The sequence below is a fragment of the Petaurus breviceps genome, unplaced genomic scaffold (assembly GCF_028583685.1).
Source record: "Petaurus breviceps papuanus isolate PSGF00001 unplaced genomic scaffold, PetGlider_PUasm1.0 186, whole genome shotgun sequence".
Lineage (NCBI taxonomy): Eukaryota > Metazoa > Chordata > Mammalia > Diprotodontia > Petauridae > Petaurus > Petaurus breviceps.
This window is the reverse complement of record NW_027185798.1, coordinates 41,405,816-41,424,386: the sequence shown is the minus strand read 5'-3', so window position 1 is coordinate 41,424,386 and position 18,571 is coordinate 41,405,816. Positions and strand designations below refer to the sequence as shown.

General features: G+C 39.7%; 1 protein-coding gene across 4 annotated transcripts in view; it reads right to left on the bottom strand.

The window, feature by feature from the left end:
• Positions 1–18,571, bottom strand: part of DENND2C (DENN domain containing 2C) — an 82,891-nt gene that overhangs the window by 21,896 nt on the left and 42,424 nt on the right. For all 4 annotated transcript variants that reach the window (XM_069090297.1, XM_069090300.1, XM_069090299.1 and 1 more), the window contains 6 exons: positions 13,599–14,614; positions 12,858–12,994; positions 11,845–11,957; positions 11,336–11,506; positions 6,212–6,308; positions 1,495–1,539 (listed from right to left, as the gene is read on the bottom strand). In XM_069090297.1, the coding sequence (XP_068946398.1) occupies positions 1,495–1,539; positions 6,212–6,308; positions 11,336–11,506; positions 11,845–11,957; positions 12,858–12,994; positions 13,599–14,434 (1,399 nt within the window). In that variant the 5' untranslated portion in view covers positions 14,435–14,614. The remainder of the gene's footprint in view (positions 1–1,494; positions 1,540–6,211; positions 6,309–11,335; positions 11,507–11,844; positions 11,958–12,857; positions 12,995–13,598; positions 14,615–18,571) is intronic.

The following is an 18,571-nucleotide window of genomic DNA, read 5'->3' as shown; positions in this document are numbered from 1 at the left end:
CATTGTTAAAAAAAATTCAATATATGTTTACATCAATGAACTGGGATATACCAAAAAGGAAAAATAGAGAAGGAAAATACATCTTTAAACTAATTATGTCATGAAAGTACATACTACATAAAATTCGAACACCCCAGGAACCAGTGTATGATTCTAACTCAATAAGACTAGACACGTCTTGTGACTCATTTTTTTTTTTTTTAGAGTTACAGTTCATTCTCCTTCCGTTCCATAAGTTAAGTTTCATTGCAGACCAAAAGTTTCACTATGGAAATTCATACAAGATGCCTCAAGGGGTGAACAGCCCCACTTGGTTCCAAATATCTTTCATAGCAGTATTCCGTAAATCCCATGCTCTAGGCAAACTTCCATCCCAAAGGGTTGTTTCACTTCCAGGAAATTAGATATTTAGAGCCTGTTCCTATGCGCCAACAATACCAAATGAGTCACTATAACACATCCAAGCTGAATTGGCAATCATCTAAGTTTCACCTTCACCCAGGCTGCAAAATGAAACTGCCTGAAGCAACATGGTCCAACGGAGGGAGAGTTAGATGCACTTTCATAAAAATCCATGACCTGCTCTGATCTCTGATACTTGTATGTACTCTTTGGCTTTTCTCTTGCTTGCTTGTATTCTTAACCTGACACAAGCTTCTTTTCCGTTTGAGGCCTAACACGACAGCCTTTCAGATTCATTTAGGATTCGTTGTCCTATGGCAAATTAATGATAAGCTCCTTGAGGGTAGTTTTTCTTCATATTTGTTTTCCCAGCACCTAGCACAAAGCTTTGCATTTACTCTCCTCCCAATCATGCACTAAGTACTTAATAAACGATGAATTAAATCAAATTCTGGGATTTGATTGTCTCATACCCAGTTCCCATTTCTGACCTCCTCCACATCTCTTGCTATATTCTATTAAATAGAAACAAAATAATTTACCCTGAAGCAACCATTAGAAATTAAATTAAATGAAGTTGTAGAATACCCCCAAGGTCCTTGGAATAAACATGCCCATGAGATAAGTCATCCCAATTGTTCCAGCAATGGGAAATAACTTCATGCAATGGAAAATATAAAGAGGCTAAATGTAGTCTTTCTGGAATATGAGCTAAGTGACTTCAATAGATGCATTTGGGTGCCTGAAAACATGGGCCCTCACTGATAAATAACCAATTTGGATAATGATTCACCTGTTCTTCTTTGGCTGCAGATGACAGCACAAGACTACACAGGTACTCTGTGCCACTCCCATGAGTCATGCCAACCCAAGTGTCATATTGGGCTGTCTTTCTCTGTTACGTGAACATTTTTTTTTAATGAAAAACATCCTGACAATGTACTATTGAGCTGCCTAGAATCAACAGGTATCAGTGGTAAAGGAATAATGAAAAATGTGAAATTCCATCAGATAAAAGTCAACTTAATCACAATGCGACACCTCTAACCACGTTCATCATGAAAATGGAAAGAGCTCCATTGACTCACTCACTCTTTGGCAGATATTCTGCATCACTTTCGTTCCCGCTGGCTTCACCTGAAAGGACAGAAAAAGAATTTTCATTTGTATATTGTACATTGTGATGGGAAGGTGAGGGAGTATGGAATAACTGAGGTACCGCTACCTAGGGTAACTGACCAATGGGAATTTTCATAGACTTTGAAACCCACTGTAAGAAGCAACATTTACATATGGCCTCTCTTCTTACCATTTCCAGCTGTCATCTCCCTTGCTTTCCAGTATTCAACAGTAAGAAATCAAAAGCTAAGGGAAGAAATTACAGACTAATCTAATCTATTTCCCACTGCTCAATCCTAGGAAAAAGTTCAGTTCCAGCTCACTTCTTAGTCTAACTAAGATTGGGCCTGGCTAGTCACCTTTTTTCCCTCTGCTATGTACAAAAGATATAGGAAAGGTAGGATGAAGTCTAGTTAGCTAAGGAAAAAAAAGACCTGCAATCATAGTTAAAACATGAATGGAAATGTCAAAAAACAAAAAAGCACAAGTTGTGGGCACGCTACCAAGGAATTGGTACAAAGAAACATTCCATCTCCTCTGGGCCTACATCTTTCCCTAACGCTCAGTCCCTTTGTCTTCCCTGATTATTGTGTGTCTGTATATGAGTGTGGCCGGGCATTGTATTCCCTGGCTAAACTGGCAAGTCCCTTGAAGACAAAGACCCTCATCTGTTGTATCCATAAGTCTGGCAGTTCCCTCCGGTTAAATACAGATGGATGACAGGCTCTGAATCCAAAACAAATCTGGGCCATGGAAAAATGTGCCACACCTGTAAGATGAAATTTAAGAGAACCAAGTCTGAAGTCTTGATTTTATTTGTTGCTGTTGTTTAATCAATGGCACAAATATAGGATGCCAAACCTGGAGTTATTGATATTGAGTTTCTCTTCCCTGGAGGTATTTAAGCAAAGGATAGATCCACTTCTTAGGATGCTATTTCCTGGAATGGCCATGAAACCATGATAATAATCCTGGTTCTGCCAGGCTCATCCAATGGCTTGAATTGGCTCCAGGTGGAGAGATATGAGCAGTAGAAAGGATAAGAGAACTCTTTTCATGAAAACTATTCCAAATCATTATGGAATCCTCAGACCAGAATGTGGCATAATTCAGTCCACAAAGTCTCTCCCCCACCCTCATCCCAAGGTGTCCCTTTCTTTCTTCTACTGATTTTTAATTATCTTTTGTACATGCTAACAACCTTGCGTATGTAGAAATGAAACATTTTCAAGGCCAAGTTGCAGCAGAAAGCGATATGATAGAACAAAGAACACTTCTAATGCAACCCACTTTTCCCATGGTAAAAAATGCCCACAGTAGTTATGTATTTTGTAGTTTGAGAAAAAATTGAGAAGTTTGAGGCTGGCTGGAAGTGGTGGTATATTCCTCTTACCATAGGCTTAGGAGGAATCTTAGGGAGCATTTGCTTTCTCTCTTTACCGGAAGATGGGCTCTAAGTTTGTCTTAGAGAAAGAATTATGTGTTTGTGTGTGTTTGTCTTTCTTTTTCAGATTTCTGCTACTTTGAGGATTAGCTAGCTTAGAGCTGGAAACCGTCTACCAGGGATGGGGAATATTTAGCCTTGAGACCACACGTAGCCTTCTTGGTCCTCAGATTCGGCTCGTTGACTGAATCTAAACTTCCCAGAACATCTGTTTGGATTCAGTCAGAGGGCCGAACTTAAAAACCTGGGGGGCCACATGTGACCTCGAGGCCAAACTTAAAAACCTGGAGGGCCACTCGTGACCTCGAAGCTACACGTTCCCCACCCCTGGATCCAACCTCCTCCTTTTAAAGATGAAGAAACTGAAGCCCAGGGAAGCTAAGAGACTTGACTAAAGAGAAACAGGTATAGGAAGCACCACGCAGGTGAGATGTTGGTTCTCACTCCAGCCAGTGGGGTTAACCCAGCCATGCTTAACCTCTTCCCACCCTCTGCCTTACCAGGACCATCCCAGCAAAAACAGCCCTATGGGATTCTCTTGCATGTATCTCTGTCTAATCTTTCTAGAGATATTTTCCCTGCAAAGCTTCAGCCTTCACTTTGGTCCCTAACTTCCTATTCTTGAGTGTGGGTCTTTCATCTCTCATAAATCTTAATCCAATTCATCTCCCTTCTATTGCATCTTCTCTGCCTGACAGTGATATGTAAGAGTTACATAAAGTTACAACTGTTAGAAGTTGTTAAAGCTAAGAACCCAAATTCAGCTAATATTTGTGAAGCACCTACTATGTGTAGTTAGAGTTAGTATTCAGAGTTCTTCAGGCAGGGTAGTTCTTTTCTTTTCTTTTTTTTTTTTTTGGAGGGGAGAAGGCAGGGTAATTGGGGTTAAGTGACTTGCCTAAGGTCACACAGCTACTTAAGTGTCATGTGTCTGAGGCCGGATTTGAACCCAGGTCCTCCTGACTCCAGGGCCAGTACTCTATTCACTGTACCACCTAGCTGCCCCAAGGTGGAATAGTTCTAATTGTACAAACTCCCATGATTGATTTGCATGTCTATCTTTAAACTTAAATTTCCCAACATCTAATTTAATTGTTTCCTTAATAAAATATTAAGGAATATAACTAATAAACTATTCTTGTTTTCAAGGGGAATTTTGAGAGTGTAATCTTCCAAGCTACTACACTATGACCAAAGTTTTAAAAACTTGACATGATATCATAAGATATATAGAAGCAGTAGATATCCATAGAGGAGTCTGGTTCACAATTCTAGAAGAAAATGCAAGAATAAAAAAAAAAGCCTTGCTACCAGCTCTGTTGGACAATTCAGGAATAGAATTAAAAAACCACAGGATTCTTGATAACACACTTGTTGTAATTGTTGTGAACAGGATTCATGCTTCAGGCAAAAACTGGATCAGAAGTGCCCTCTGAGTGCCTCCCTACCATTAGATTCTATAATGAATATGAGAAAAAAACATTTAAAAACTAACTCTGAAAGAGCAGTCAAAACACTGCTTGATTTAAGGATAACTGATCAAAATAGCTTTGTAAAGACGTATCATTCAAGGAATGCCTAATGGGATTATAATCAATCGACCAAGAGGTATTTTCTAGCCACCACAGAGGCAGCTAGAGGGGGAAACAGTGAATAGGGCCAGGCCTAGAATCAGGAAGATCTGAATTCAAATCCAGCCCCAAACACTTACTAGTTGTGGGACCTTGGGCAAGTCACTTAACCTCTGCCTCAGTCTATTCAACTGTAAAATGAGGATCACAACACCTTGCAGGGTTATTGTAAGGATCAAAGGAGATAATATTTGTAAAGCCCTTAGCACAGTGCCTGGCAGACAGTAGGTACTTAATAAATGCTTATCTTCCCTCCACGCCCACCCCCATCCTCATTATAAGTTCAGAATGAACTCATGAGGTGCTGTGGGAGACACAATAGTATAAGACATGGTTCTTATACTCAAGGAGATTAGAGCTGAGACTATGCCAAGTTTACTAACTGAAGAAACAAGATGAACATGGGAAAGTGTAACAAACAATATAAAATGGGATTAAGTACTAAATTATGAGTATGCTGTCTATAAGGCAATAAAGTGGTACAATGGATGGATCATTGAACTTAGAGTTAGGACAGATCCGAATTCAAATTCTGCCTCAGGTACTGGCTGTGTGACCCTGGGCAAGTCAATTAACTTCACTCAGACTTAGTTTCTTCACCTGTCAAATAGAGATGATAACAATAGCATCTGCCTCCCCTTCTAGGGTTGTTGTGAGGACCAAAAGAAATAGCATGGAAAGTGCTTGGCAGACCCTAAATGACTACATAAATGCGGTTATTAGTCACCATTGACGAGACCCTATCTAGAAGCCTCTGGCCAGTTTCTGAGCTTTGCCATTTAAAAGGGCTGTGAAGAAACTGGAAAGAGCTGTGGGAAGAGACCATGTCCTCTGTCTAGCTCCACTGAGGGCAGAATGAGAGGGGACTACAACCAAACTGTCCATTCTCAGTCCTTCAAGTTAAAGAAGCATTTTTTTTTATGGTGAGTTAAACATTTAAATGAGTTTTCAAGGGATGGGATTCTATGGGATTCTCTTGAAGGTATGTCTTCGGCGGTCTTCAAATATGTTCATTTTCATTTGGCTTCAGTGATTCGGATGTCATCTTTTATGAGGGCAGAAGGATGGACGAGATGACCTCTCATATTATTGACAGCACTTTTAGTAACTAAAATGTTAGAGTTCACTTAGATATTGAGCATAAGGTCCTCAGAATATTTTCTTAGGGCTACTAAGCCAGTGCAGTTTCCTTAGGCCTCATAAGAACATAAGGCAATGGAGTTTATTAAATGACCACATACCACAGGGTTAGGGAACCTGTAGCCTCAAGGGTCCATGTGGCCCTCTAAGTGTCCCCCCCCCATGCCAAGCATTATCCCTCAAACAAATACTGTTTCCTATACTGGTACAGTATAGGAATAGTATAGTATAGTATACTTAATTATGTTCCTTTGCCCTCTACAGCCTCTGCTAAATTAGACTCTGGCCACACTGACCAGGATCTGAACCCTGTAATCTGGAAGTCTCCATGTTCACAGCCCCATTCCCCAAACTCCAAAGGAAAACCACTTTTTATTACTTTGGAGTTGAAGTGTCTTCACATGACAAATGGCTTCGGCATGCTCTGTCTCCCATTTAGGAGGCTGTGGGAAGTTGAGAAGAAAACTCTTCTTACCTTTGGCAGGGGGTGTTTCCTTCCCAGTGCAAGGATGCAATTTTACTCTCTTCTTTCCTCTCTTGGAATCAAAAATATCCTGTATTTTCAACACAAGCTGAAATCCCAAGCAGAAAAGTATAGGTTACAAGTAGTAGCCACAGGCACCCAAACCCCGAGCTTTGTTCAAGTACCTGGGGCTCCTTGTTCTCAAAGGTGACTCTTTTGTTTTAGGAATGGGAGATTTTTAGACTCTTTAAATATAAACTAAAGTTACGGTTAACTGTCACATGGTAAGGATGCAATTTTAACTGAAAGTGATTAACTGTGGTTTTGAGTGCTGATCTCATCCAGGCAATGAAAGCAGAGGAGAGTGAGCTTGTTTGCAGAAGAGCTCCCTTGGAGGCCGTTTCAGGATCCCATGTCCCAGCATGTCAGTGAAGCTGGTTAGTGTAGCTATATCTGAAGTGGGCTTTACTATGGAACTCAAGTTTTCTCTTGCCCGAAGTAGGAAGTGAAACATTCATTTATTTGGCAGGCAGGGTGGGGCTCAGTTATTTCTGCTCCCACCAATACTGTGCAAAGAAGAGGATAATCATACCTTGTAAGCATTTGCCAAATTGAACTCTCTACCCCTCTTGTCTAAATAACATTGCAAAGCTATTCACAGACATATCCAACACCATCATGAACACAAAAGGCCCTCATCCCATGTTCTCTTCTGAAGAATAAGAAGAGTTTGAGATACATCTTTTATCTTGCTTCTTAAGGGTTATCTCAAAAGACAGTGATTTCTCTGGCATGGGAAATGTTTTCTACCAAGCTTCCGGACTAGAGGAAGATAGAGTACAAGCAAAACTGTAATTAGCCAAGCCTTCTCTGCAGCAAATTCAGTTGTCCAGAGCAGGGGAAAAGCGGGATAAAGGAGACACAATGATGTGGGTACAGTCCCACATAGTGTACAGTTGGGCTAGAAGGAGGTAGCTAAACCCCACCTATGCCCCACCTACAGAGCTAGAAGGAGGTGGCCTGTCCCCACCTATGTCCACAGGGCTGGTTGTGCCCCACGCCTCTGGAGGATCACAGGACAAGGTAGAAAGAAAAGGATTGCCAACGGGAGGTAGCAAATTTCTCCCATGCCCTCTATCAGCATCCTGGAACCTATATAGCCCCATTCATCCCACTCTAATTATGGCTCTGGCATATGCCAAGTGCCATGCTGGACTAGATGCCTTCTGAGGACACCTCTAAAGTCTGGGATTCCATGAACATACTTTGCGGTTTTCATTAGAATTATGGAATCCTAGAGTCCAAAGCAAAGTGAGAAGTCATCCAGGCCAACCCCTACCTGAAATAGAAATCCTCTTAGGCCCAACTGGCCAGCCATCTTGCCTCTGGTTGAACATCTTGGCATGGCACTCAGGCTTCATTTATTATTTTAATCCATCTCAAGCAAATGCAGCCCTGCCCATTCCTTGTCAGAGCTCTTGCCTAACTGCTTCTCTGCATTATCTGGGTGCGGACCTGCCCCAGTTAAATTCTTTCTAAGCTTTTGGGAGGAGTTGGGGGGGGCATGGTTTGCTGGGGAGGAGCAGGATGGGGGAGAAGGAAGAAGGAAGCAGAGATAACCAATGGACACCTTTATAAGAGAAATTAATTTTTCACAAGTTCCTCATTAATCAAACGTTCTTTTATTCCTCATTCTAGATTAGATTGTGAGATCCTGCAGGGTAGGAGCTATCTCTTGCCTCTCTTTGTGCCCCCAGTGTTTAGCCCATAGTAGGCGTCTAATAAATGTGTATTGACTGGCATTACTAATCCATATTTGATATATTTAATACTAAGAATATATATGTATACTATTGAAAGCATTAAGTAATCCAGTCTCAAAATTGCTTTAGAAATATTCTAGTTGGGTGTTTTTTTTTTAAATTTTTTCTGTTTCTGTAGCAATCTTGGCAACTGGAAAGCCGTTGAGTCATTTCAGAAAAAGAAAATAGTACACACTTCCAATAGGCATAATGTTCCCACATGTTTGGATTAGTCAGATTTTCTAAAAGTTGTGTGTGTGTGTGTGTGTATTCACAGTAAAAGCAAAAAGTTGCTGTTCTTAAACCTCACTATGAAAATCAGCAGCAGCAGCACCACCACCACTAAGAAAATTCAGCAAAGTCACATGTAGTATAGTAGAAAGGGCACCAGTCCTGGGTTCAAATCCTGACTTTGCCATTTACTAGCCATGTGACCTAGAACTTGTTTTCTATACAGATCATTCTTAAATGGGTGTTCTTCATTTGGGATCAAAGTACTTTTAAAAATATGCATATTTTGACAACTATATTTCAATATAATTGGTTTCCTTTGTAATCCTATGTATTTTGTCTTATGTTTCTAAAAACCATTTTTCTGATAAGGGGTCCAGAGTTGTAAGAACCTTTTCTTTAAAACCTCAGTGGTAACAGAAGGAGTAGTTCACATTTACAGGGCCCTTGAATAGTCACAAAACGCTTTGCTCACAACACACTGTACATAGACAGCACAAATATTATTTATCCCCATTTTACAAATAAGGAAAATGAGGCTCCTATAAAGAGTCTTGCTCCTGGTCACACAACTAGGGACGTAGGAGTCAGGGTTCAACCCACATCCCTCTTGACTTGAAGTGCAGTGTCTATTAACCTATTATTTGATTATACTCTTAAGCCTCATAAAGGACTTAGAAACATTTAAAAAGCTGGAAGGCCAACATGGAAATCATCAAAGGCTGCTAAAGTACTCTATAAGTGTGAATTCATCTTATTAATAATAATAGCAACAATAATGAACATTCCTATCTTGGATAAATAATGACTAAAGTACAAGGCCTGCAGGTACAGTGTTAAAAAAGGAGAATAAAAATAGCATAGCGATCATTTTACAAGCATTTGAGGGAGAAGAGCTACTTTACTTTTGTACAAAAGTAAAAAGAGGCAATTTGATATTAAAAATTAAAATTTAGGTTAAAAGCTGGGAAGAGAAACCCCTGCCCACCTTTATAAAAAGGGGCTGTGCTTGTTAAAATATTCTCCCAAAGATATGATGGAAACCATATTGCTTTAGATGCTTGAACTAATAAACACTACAAAGCACTAGGAAATTTATTGTAGCAAATAATTCCAGCCAGCCTGCCCTCCGAGCCACAGCAGGGAAGAGAAAGGAAGGGTGGGGAAGAAGCATATGGACTAGATCAGTGATTTTCAAACTGTGAGGCCAGTGAAGGCTCCAGTCAACAGAATCAACACACCAAATGCCATTCTTGTGGAACGCTACTCCTAAGAATGCTCCAAAGTCCAAATCTCTATTATACATGGGGCATCCTGAAAGGATTCAATCTCCAGGCAGGGTTTCAGGTAGGACTATTAACCATCCGCTCTGGCCCACCTCTGAATCCTTTTGTCACCATTTTTTCTCATTCCTACCTTTACAAGGAAGTTTTCTGGTTAGGTCAAAGGAAGGATGAGCCTATTCCTCTCCGGGCAGAATGAAATTCAGTAACTCCAAATAGTTAACTTTAAAGCACAATATTCATGTCACTGTCATCATTATTTTTACTTATTAGGGTGTCAAGTGAGAGCAGTGTAGAGCAGTATAAGAACCGAACAGGACTAAAAATCCTCTCTAAATTCTACAGGCCAAGAGGATTTCTGTTCTTCATCCGGTGAACACATGGCTGGTGCTTCTGGGTTGTGTAGGAGGCCACTTTGTTATCTCAGCATGGTGAACACAACCGGCAAAGATGCTTGTAGGGTTCTTGGCACTCTTATTAAAGCCCTCAATTTACAAACATTTCTCAACATTAAAACAAGAGCTCAAGAGAATATTCGCTAAAAAAAGACCCAAACCCCCTCCCAACTCTTTGAGATTCTCTGAACCCTGTGTGTCCTTAACTCTTTCACAGACTGAGGAGGGAGTGGCAGGAAACATCAGAAGAATTAAGGCAATTAGGAAACGAGATCATTCCCACTGAGCCAATCACGGGTCACTGAGCCAAGAAACAGCTGTTTGTTTGGTTTTTTTTAACATTAAAGTCAGCAATACAGATGAATGTGCTAAATGACTTTCTAGAAATGCAAGGGATACTTTAGTATTTTTAGGTCACCCGTGGGCCTCTCCTCAAAATCGTGTTTTTAGATAACTGGAAGAAGTGTTCCATTTCAGTTAGAGGTCAATGAAAATAAAGATCCAATTTTTTTTCTTCCCCTTCCATGTTCACAAACCACTCGAAACTGATCTACAGACCCTTTAAGCATCTGTGGACCCCCCATTTAAGAACTCTTGAACTAAAACTAGCTCACAGACAACAAGGTTAGCATTAAAGTGATTATATCTCCAAGGTACTACATGGCTTTATAACAAAAGCTTTAATTACAAATTGCAAAAGCACTGAGAAATTCAAAGTGTTTATAAAATAGAATGATTTCCAATCACTTCCTATGTGAAGATATTTGTCCCACGGGTAATCCTACCTTGTTAGCTTCTCTTTTATGAGGGGCCACTGGGAGCTGGGGCCTTATCACTGATATGCCTAGTGCCAGTATTTAAGATAGGAGCACTAGCTTAGAAGATTTCTCGGCTACCATTCATTCACTAACCCTCCTTTAAGGAGAAAACATTTTCTCCAGACTAAACCTTGTCTGGTTATCAACAGCTCCAAAAGAACAAACTTAAAAGAACAGCGAGAACAACTCTGCCCTCCTTTCCTCCAAGTAAAATGGGTATTGTTGCAGATATTGAATAAAGGCATAAAAAGCCATCCTCATTTGAGAGATAACAAAAAACAGGGGATAAAAAAGGCGGGTTGATGTGTTTCTAATATATGAGACTCCAAACTCTGAGATATGAGACTTTGGAAAGGTCTCTGATTTTTATATAAATTGAGGTAACTAGAAGGAAAATCTGAGATTTAAACATCTAAAATAATCCAGACCTGCCAAATACATAAAAGTAGATTTGCCAAAAGCCACTTATTTAACTCTCCAGCTTTGGCTTCAGGAGGTCGGCTCTAACCCACTATTCATTTTCAGAGAAAAGTTTGTTTAATTTTGGTCTTTCGTAGAACAATGCTGAAGTGTTAAAGAAGAAGGAAGGTTTTAGAATCCACTTTACCCTTGGGAGGTTTTTTCTTTTCCTGTTTGCAACTTCTCCAGCTCGGAATATTTTCCACTCCGTTAAAGTGACAGGCAAAGTCGTGTCTTTTGTGCGCTTTGAACGTACGTAGGCTTGCGAATTCTTCAGTTCCATAGTCTTGCGATAGAGGAATGGAGGCTTTGGAGGAAGCTAAAGAAAGGGAAGAAAGTTCATTGGTAAAGGGCATAAAATTTTAGTATTCTCCATATTCAGGAAGGATTCCATAAAATATGATCTAATCCTCTTTAACATTTTCCAAAGTAAGAATTCCACAATCATTCTTGGCAAAAAGAATCATAGTGTTTTGTAACTCTTGGGAAGTCTCCCTCAGTTCCAATTGAGATCCCTCCTACTTCAATTAAAGTATATTCCCAAAGAAACATGTCTCATACACATTGACGAAGACTCTTCTAACCCTTTCATTTGGATTAAAGACATGGCGCTAATGTTTCTTACTTGTGGTCAATCGAACCAAATGTTGCACACACCTTGGGTGGCTTAAAAGTATTTTTAGAGGGTGGCAACTTCCATGTTGAAGGAGCCCTCCACACAGGTATAGGTGTTACTTTGATATCCTCATATGGATTCTCCTTGGCAGGATCTTGAAAAAACATGCAAAAAATTACAGAAAATAGTAGTTAAAAGGAATCAAGAGTTACCATAGTTAGCAAAGGCAAATACCAATCCACTGGATAATATGCAAAAATTTCTTGTTCTACCTCGCTGAAGGGATCTGGGTTTATAATCCAAGCAACTCCACTCAACCCTATAAGCTACCTAGGAGTGAATACCTACAGGTAAGGATATGCTGGCAAACATTTAAGAACCAGCTATGAGAGCTGGTAGTAGAAATGGCAGCTAGCTTCAAGAGCTGGTTGTAACACTTACCAGCATACCCTTGTTTGCTGGTGTTCACTCCTGTGCAGCTTATAGGGTTGAGTGGGGTTGCTTATACATATAAGTAACATTATACACATTAACACACGTGCATGTATATGTATAACACATATACATACATATGTATATCTATATCACATATATATACACACACACACATGTATATACAGAGGGCACATTTTAAAATTTAATCTGCTTTATTAACATTTTCTCTGTCATTTTCTTAAGTTTTAAATCAACAAGACAATATATCAAGCCCCGATTTATAGTGTTTGCCATTTTCCGAATGGTCGGCGCTCACACTAAAAATTTAACAATTGGCTCTTCAAGGCTGAAACTGGCTTTTAGAGGCTGAGGCTGAGCTGGTTCCACTACCTCCCTGCTACAAAATACCGTAAAAAGTCGATCCACATTCTATTTGGGCAGCGACTAAGGCAGCTGTAAAATCCAATACAGAGGGGGAAAAAATTACATTTGGGAGGTTCAGATTTTTTCCCCTTTAGGGCAAGGAGTGACTGATTGTGAAAGAAACCACCACCCTACAGTTAAGGCTTTGCCAAATCCATACTTATTAAATGTAACCAGACAGATTGTAGATACCTACATATGATATCCTCATAGATATTGTCCTCTGACTGTGTGTAATAAAGTGCTGATCCAGAGTTTCCTCCAAGTTCTTCATGGATCTTGGGTGAGTTACGATTCCGAAAGTGCTGGATATCTTCAAACTCAAAGGATTTCCTAAAAGAAGACATTTCCCAATAATTTTTTGCCCAAATCTCACACTCTGTCAGTATGGTAAAGATCAAAGAAAAGATGAAGTTAATAGAATCAAGTTTGATAGCAAAAGTGTTTTCATTAGCAGATAGCTATGTGTGACATACTATGGGAAAAAATTTTTTATGCTTTCAAAAAAACTGTATGCAATCATGTTCATTTTTTTAAAAGAATGGTTCAAACCACAGTTTAAAAAATGGGATTAAGTTCTGTATGTTCCACAGAGTGAGCTCAAGTATGTGCTTCAGCTATACCTTTTTAAAAGCCCAGAGCTGCTAGCCTGTGCTGCTGTTCCCAAGCTAGTACATTAGCTAGTTCCTGTCCTTCCACTTTTTCTTGTTCTACTTAGTTCATTTTCTCTCAGGTAATTAAGTGTCAGTGTATTCAGAATAGGACTGTAATCAAAAGAAGGAAAATGGTATTGAGTCTGTCAGGAAGAGGAAAATGGAATTCCACAACTCTGCAAATACTAAATAAAAACTTGGCAAGACAGAACCTCTGGATTGGAAGGGATGTCAGAAGCCATTTAGTTCAACCATAATCATCTATGAAATGATTTGAGACAAACCTTTTAGATCTCCTTCTAATTTTCCCACCATATTTCTTTGTTTCAAGACCCGGAGCAGGGGGTGCAGGGGGTTCTACAAACAATTTATCCAGTGGCTGCTTTTCACAGTACTCTCTTCTACAGTTATTCTCTTTAAGTGGCATACCGTCTGACTCAGATAAATATCTGAATGTCCTACGAGGCTTTGGCAGAGGGTTTATAGAAGGTCCAGCTTCTTGTCCCTCAGGATCAGAGTAAACATTTTCTAAACTCTTGGCTATCCCATTTGGCCTCTCCAGAACTCTGAAATCCAGTTCTTTCACTGGAGAGCCACAGCTTTCTAAGGACAAATTCAAGACTTTATCTGGAGGAAGTGCTTCCATTTTCTTCCATAATACTCTTGAGGTATAAAAGTTTCCAGGAGGCAATGTATTCTCTGTATTCAAAACATCATCTTTGTAACTTTCAATCTGCTTGACCTGAGAACACACCATGGTGGTTTCTGCTTTATTGTTAAATAAACTTGAATCATATTCATGCCTCTCATTTTCATCCTCACTTTGATCACAGCTTTTGACCTCTTCTTCCCTCAGATCCAGTCCCAGATTTGGAGAGTTAATAGGTCCCACCTTTTTACTGTTTCCCACAGAAGCAGCCGTTGTCTTAGAAAAAACATCACGATTACAGTTATATTTCACTCCAAAGTCCTTCAGTTGCCGGCGTTCTGGATTAGATCCACCATTAGTCCTTCCTTCCCACTGAGAGATCTTTTGTTTGATGTTCTTGCAATGGCTTCTTGACAGTGTCTGGACAGCTGAACGGGAAAAGCCAAGTTCCATATTCCCTGTTGGGCGCATGTCAACTGACTGAATTTTTATAAAGGTTTCATTGCAAGAACTGGTTGGTATGGAGAGATTATCCTCTTCCCCTTCGGTTGTAATCCCAATGATGGTATTATTTCCATTTCATCTGCAATCTGAAATGGCTTTTAAAAATTCTTCTGTAGAAAAGTGCCGAGAGCTTGACTTGGAACTGTCCTATTCAAAAGGGAAGGAAAATATAGAATGTAAAACCAAAAAAAAAAAAAAAAGAATTTTAAGTTCCCATTTTTAACTACTTTGGTAGTGTCTTCCTACTATGTCCTCCTATGCTCTAAAGTCCTACTATGATACCTCATCATGGTATAGAGGTATCATGATAGAGTGGTTCTGTTCCAGCATATCCTACCAAGTCAGAAATGCCTCCAGTTCAGATGTGACCACCCAAGGTCAACCATGTCTGCTACCCCAGGTCTAGCTAAGGCCAGAGGGGTCAATCATCAAAATGTGTGCTGAGAGTAAGCACGTGATTTTGGCCATGGCTATTCTTAAAGACTAACACAATGGAAAGAGTACACACGTTGATAAAATCACAGATCTTTGGAAATACTGAGGCACATATCCCTAAACAGTACACTGGCATTGCATGTGTAAAAATGTCCCAATTGCCTGTGAAATACTACAAGTCCTTAAAGGTATCGCTTGAAAGAGGGTGCCAATGGTATTATGAGAACCTTACCTTTGGCATTTCCCAACATGATGAATGCAGATCAGAATTAATTAAAAGACCTTGGAACTCACTTATACTTTTATAATAATAATCTCTACTGCACTGTTTTATTCTACACTTATTGTGTATCACTGGTTATTTATTTCTGTTATGTTTTCCCCTTGTGTAATTCCATAAGAGCAGGAACACGTCTTACTTATCTTTGTATACTTATACTTACTTATCTCTGAGCCTAGCATAGTGTTTTGCAAATGTATAAAGGGTTTTTGAATAAATGAAATTTTAATTTCCTGAAACAGGACAGTCTCACTTTTTTTTTAAAAAAGAAATTGGTCATAAGAGTCCACACAATTAATTTCATCTGCAGCTTTTTTTTTTCTCCTAAAGATTTTTCACATTATCATAGATTTGGGATTAAAAGGAGCCTTAGAAGTCATCTTGACTAAAGCCTTCATTTTACACAGGAGGTAATAAAACTCAGAGGTTAAATGACTTTAGTGGCAGAGCCAGCCCCACCAATCACACCCAGAAGAGAAAAGGAAAAAAAAAAGATGTAGAAAAATACATCTCAGTGAGTGAAAGGTTGGGGAAGGAAGGAAACAAGCATTTATTAAGCACTAACTATTTGTCAAGTAATATGCTTAAACCCTTTATAAATATTATCTCATGTGACCCTCACAACAATCCTGTGAGATAGGTGCAATTATTATCCCCCTTTTACAGTTGAGGAAACTGAGACAGACAGAAGTTAAGTAATAATAGTTAATAATAGCTAACATTTCAATAACACGTACTATGTGCTAGGCACTAAGTAAGTACTTAAATATCTCCTTTGATGCTCACAACAACCTTGGGAGGTGGGTACTGTTTTTATTCCCCTTTTACAGGTGAGGAAACTGAGGCAAACAAAGAGGTTAAGTGGCTTGCCTAGCATGGTGTTGCTGGTGACAGATTCACAGGCCTATCTGACTCCAGGTCTATTGCTCTATCCATTGGGCCACCTGGTTGCCTAGGAGGAGAGTCCAATGAAGCAGGCCTCTAGGAGAGTCCTAGAGGATATAGGAGAAAGATCGTTGTCATAAGGATCAGGAGGTCTGGGTCTGAGTTTTGGCTTCCACACCTGCTGGCTGTGTGGCCAGGGGCACATCACACAACCTCTTGGAGCTTCAATTCTCTCATCTGTGAAATGGGCATAATGATACTATTTGTGTTCCCAACCTCTGCAAACCTTGAAGTACTGTATAAGCTATCAATGTCAGCTCTTATTTTATAAATATATATAATACTCTTATTTTATGAATAAGTATAAATATGAATAGCTTGGAAGGTCTTGTCAAGTGCTTTTTCGAATTTCCCCATTCCTTCATCTTCTGCAATGACTGCTGGTATATCACATTCTTTACTACTTCCCTTCCCCAAGTGACTACTGTCCGTACTTACTACATACTATTTTGTGTACATATTGCCCTTCCTGCCCCCACCCCAGTAGAACATAATTTCTTGAGGGAAGGTGCTATTTTCATTTTTTTGCCTCTATATCCCCAATGACACCTGGTACACAGTAGGCACTTAATAAATGCTTGTTGACTTGAATTGAAAATACATAAATGGAAGAAGGTATGTAACCAGTTGCGTAAGGAACCAGTTTGTAAGTGGGCTCCCTGGCTGCCCGTCCCATTTTCCTTTCTATGTTAAGATCACTTTAATCCACCATGAAGTTTTATTTCCGTCTGGCCACCAGAATGACACATACAAAGCTGAAGGTTCCAGTGCCCATTAACATCCTTTCTGTGCCCCAAACCTGAACTTCTCCCCACACTGCTGCCACTCCCTCAAACCAAAACAGCAGACGAGGCAGAAAAAGAATACTTACAGGGACTCTCACACATTCCTTCCTTTCACACAGAGGTCTCACTCAGTTAGGCCCATTAGCCGTTTCCTCACACGCAGGACTTGGCTGAAAACTTTCCCCTCCTATCCTGAACAGAGACCTTAGCTCACGTCCTACTGTATATGACTTATAAATAGCAATTGACTCAAAACTTCCTGAGCCACGGGTCATCCTTCCTCGAGCTTTGTCTGTGCAGCCTTGATTAACAGGCAGGAAAGCGTCCCGGCCTCCCTTGTCAGGGCAGCTGACCATCATTGATAAAAGAAAACAAAAAACCACTTGTCACTGTAGGCACAGCAAATGCTGATGGGAAGGAATTGCAATCAACTTCCCTCTATCCCATCCAGGGAAGCAAATAGGAAAGATGGCACTTGGCTTGAGGAAAGATGGAATACCACTAAAAAAGAGGCAAAATGAAAACTGTGAGGCAGAAGCAGGCAGGAAACATCGCACCAGGGTGCTGCAGCTACAGTTCATCTCTCCAACTCTTAAGAATCCTTCCTTTGTTCTAAATCTAAGTTGCCTATACCAATGTGTCATACAGATAGGTTAATTTTATAAAGTTTATTGTTTTATGAGTTTAAGAAAAAAAATACATACTGCCTTTTCCCTTAATTGTTTTTTTTGTTTTTGGCCAACATACAATTTCACTGGTATAGGAAATTCCCAATTTGCAAACTCTCTCTACCGATGTAAAATGACATTTTCTTTGCAATTTATAGCCTTACCTAGCTGTTGCCTGGGACACAGAGAGGTTAATTTGCCTATGGTCACTCAGACAGTATATGACAGAGGTTACATTCACCCTTAAATATTTCTGCCTCCAAGGCTGGTTTTGTATCTGCTGCACTACCTCTGTTTTCTCTTTAAATAAGAGCTAAATCATTGTCTGATGATAAAGTGGAAGTACAGGATTGCTAAAAAAACAGCTGACCAAAAAACCAAGAGACTTGATTTCTGGTCCTAACCCTGGTATTAACTGGTGGTATGACCTTAGGCAAGCCACTTACATTTTCAGGGCTTGACGGTGGTTTGTTGGTTGGTTTTATTATCTATAAAATGAGATTAGTGGTTCTCGATTTTTTTCTCATTGGATTTTCAGTCATTCAAACAAAAGTTCAGTGGAGCCCCAGTAAGAGTCCTTTTTAAATAAATTTATTTATTTAATAAATGTATTTAAATTTCTACTATAATGATGCCAGATAACATGAGGTTTTAAAAATTATATTTTCAGATCAATTCTATTCTGTAAATAATTCTACTTACAAGCAATTTACTGAATGAAGATTATATCAGTCAATCCATTGACCAGAATTTATTAAGCACTGACTGTGTACCAGTTGGAGGCAAGGGGGTGGCACAGTGGATAGAGTGCTGGGCCTGGAGTCAGGAAGAACTGAGTTCAAATGTGGCCTCAGATACTTCCTAGATGTGTGACCCTGGGCAAGTACTTAACCTCTGTTTGCCAGTGGAGAAGAAAATGGTAAACCACTACAATAACTTTGCCAAGAAAACCCCATGGAAAGTGTTGGCATGATCCACAGCATCACAAAGA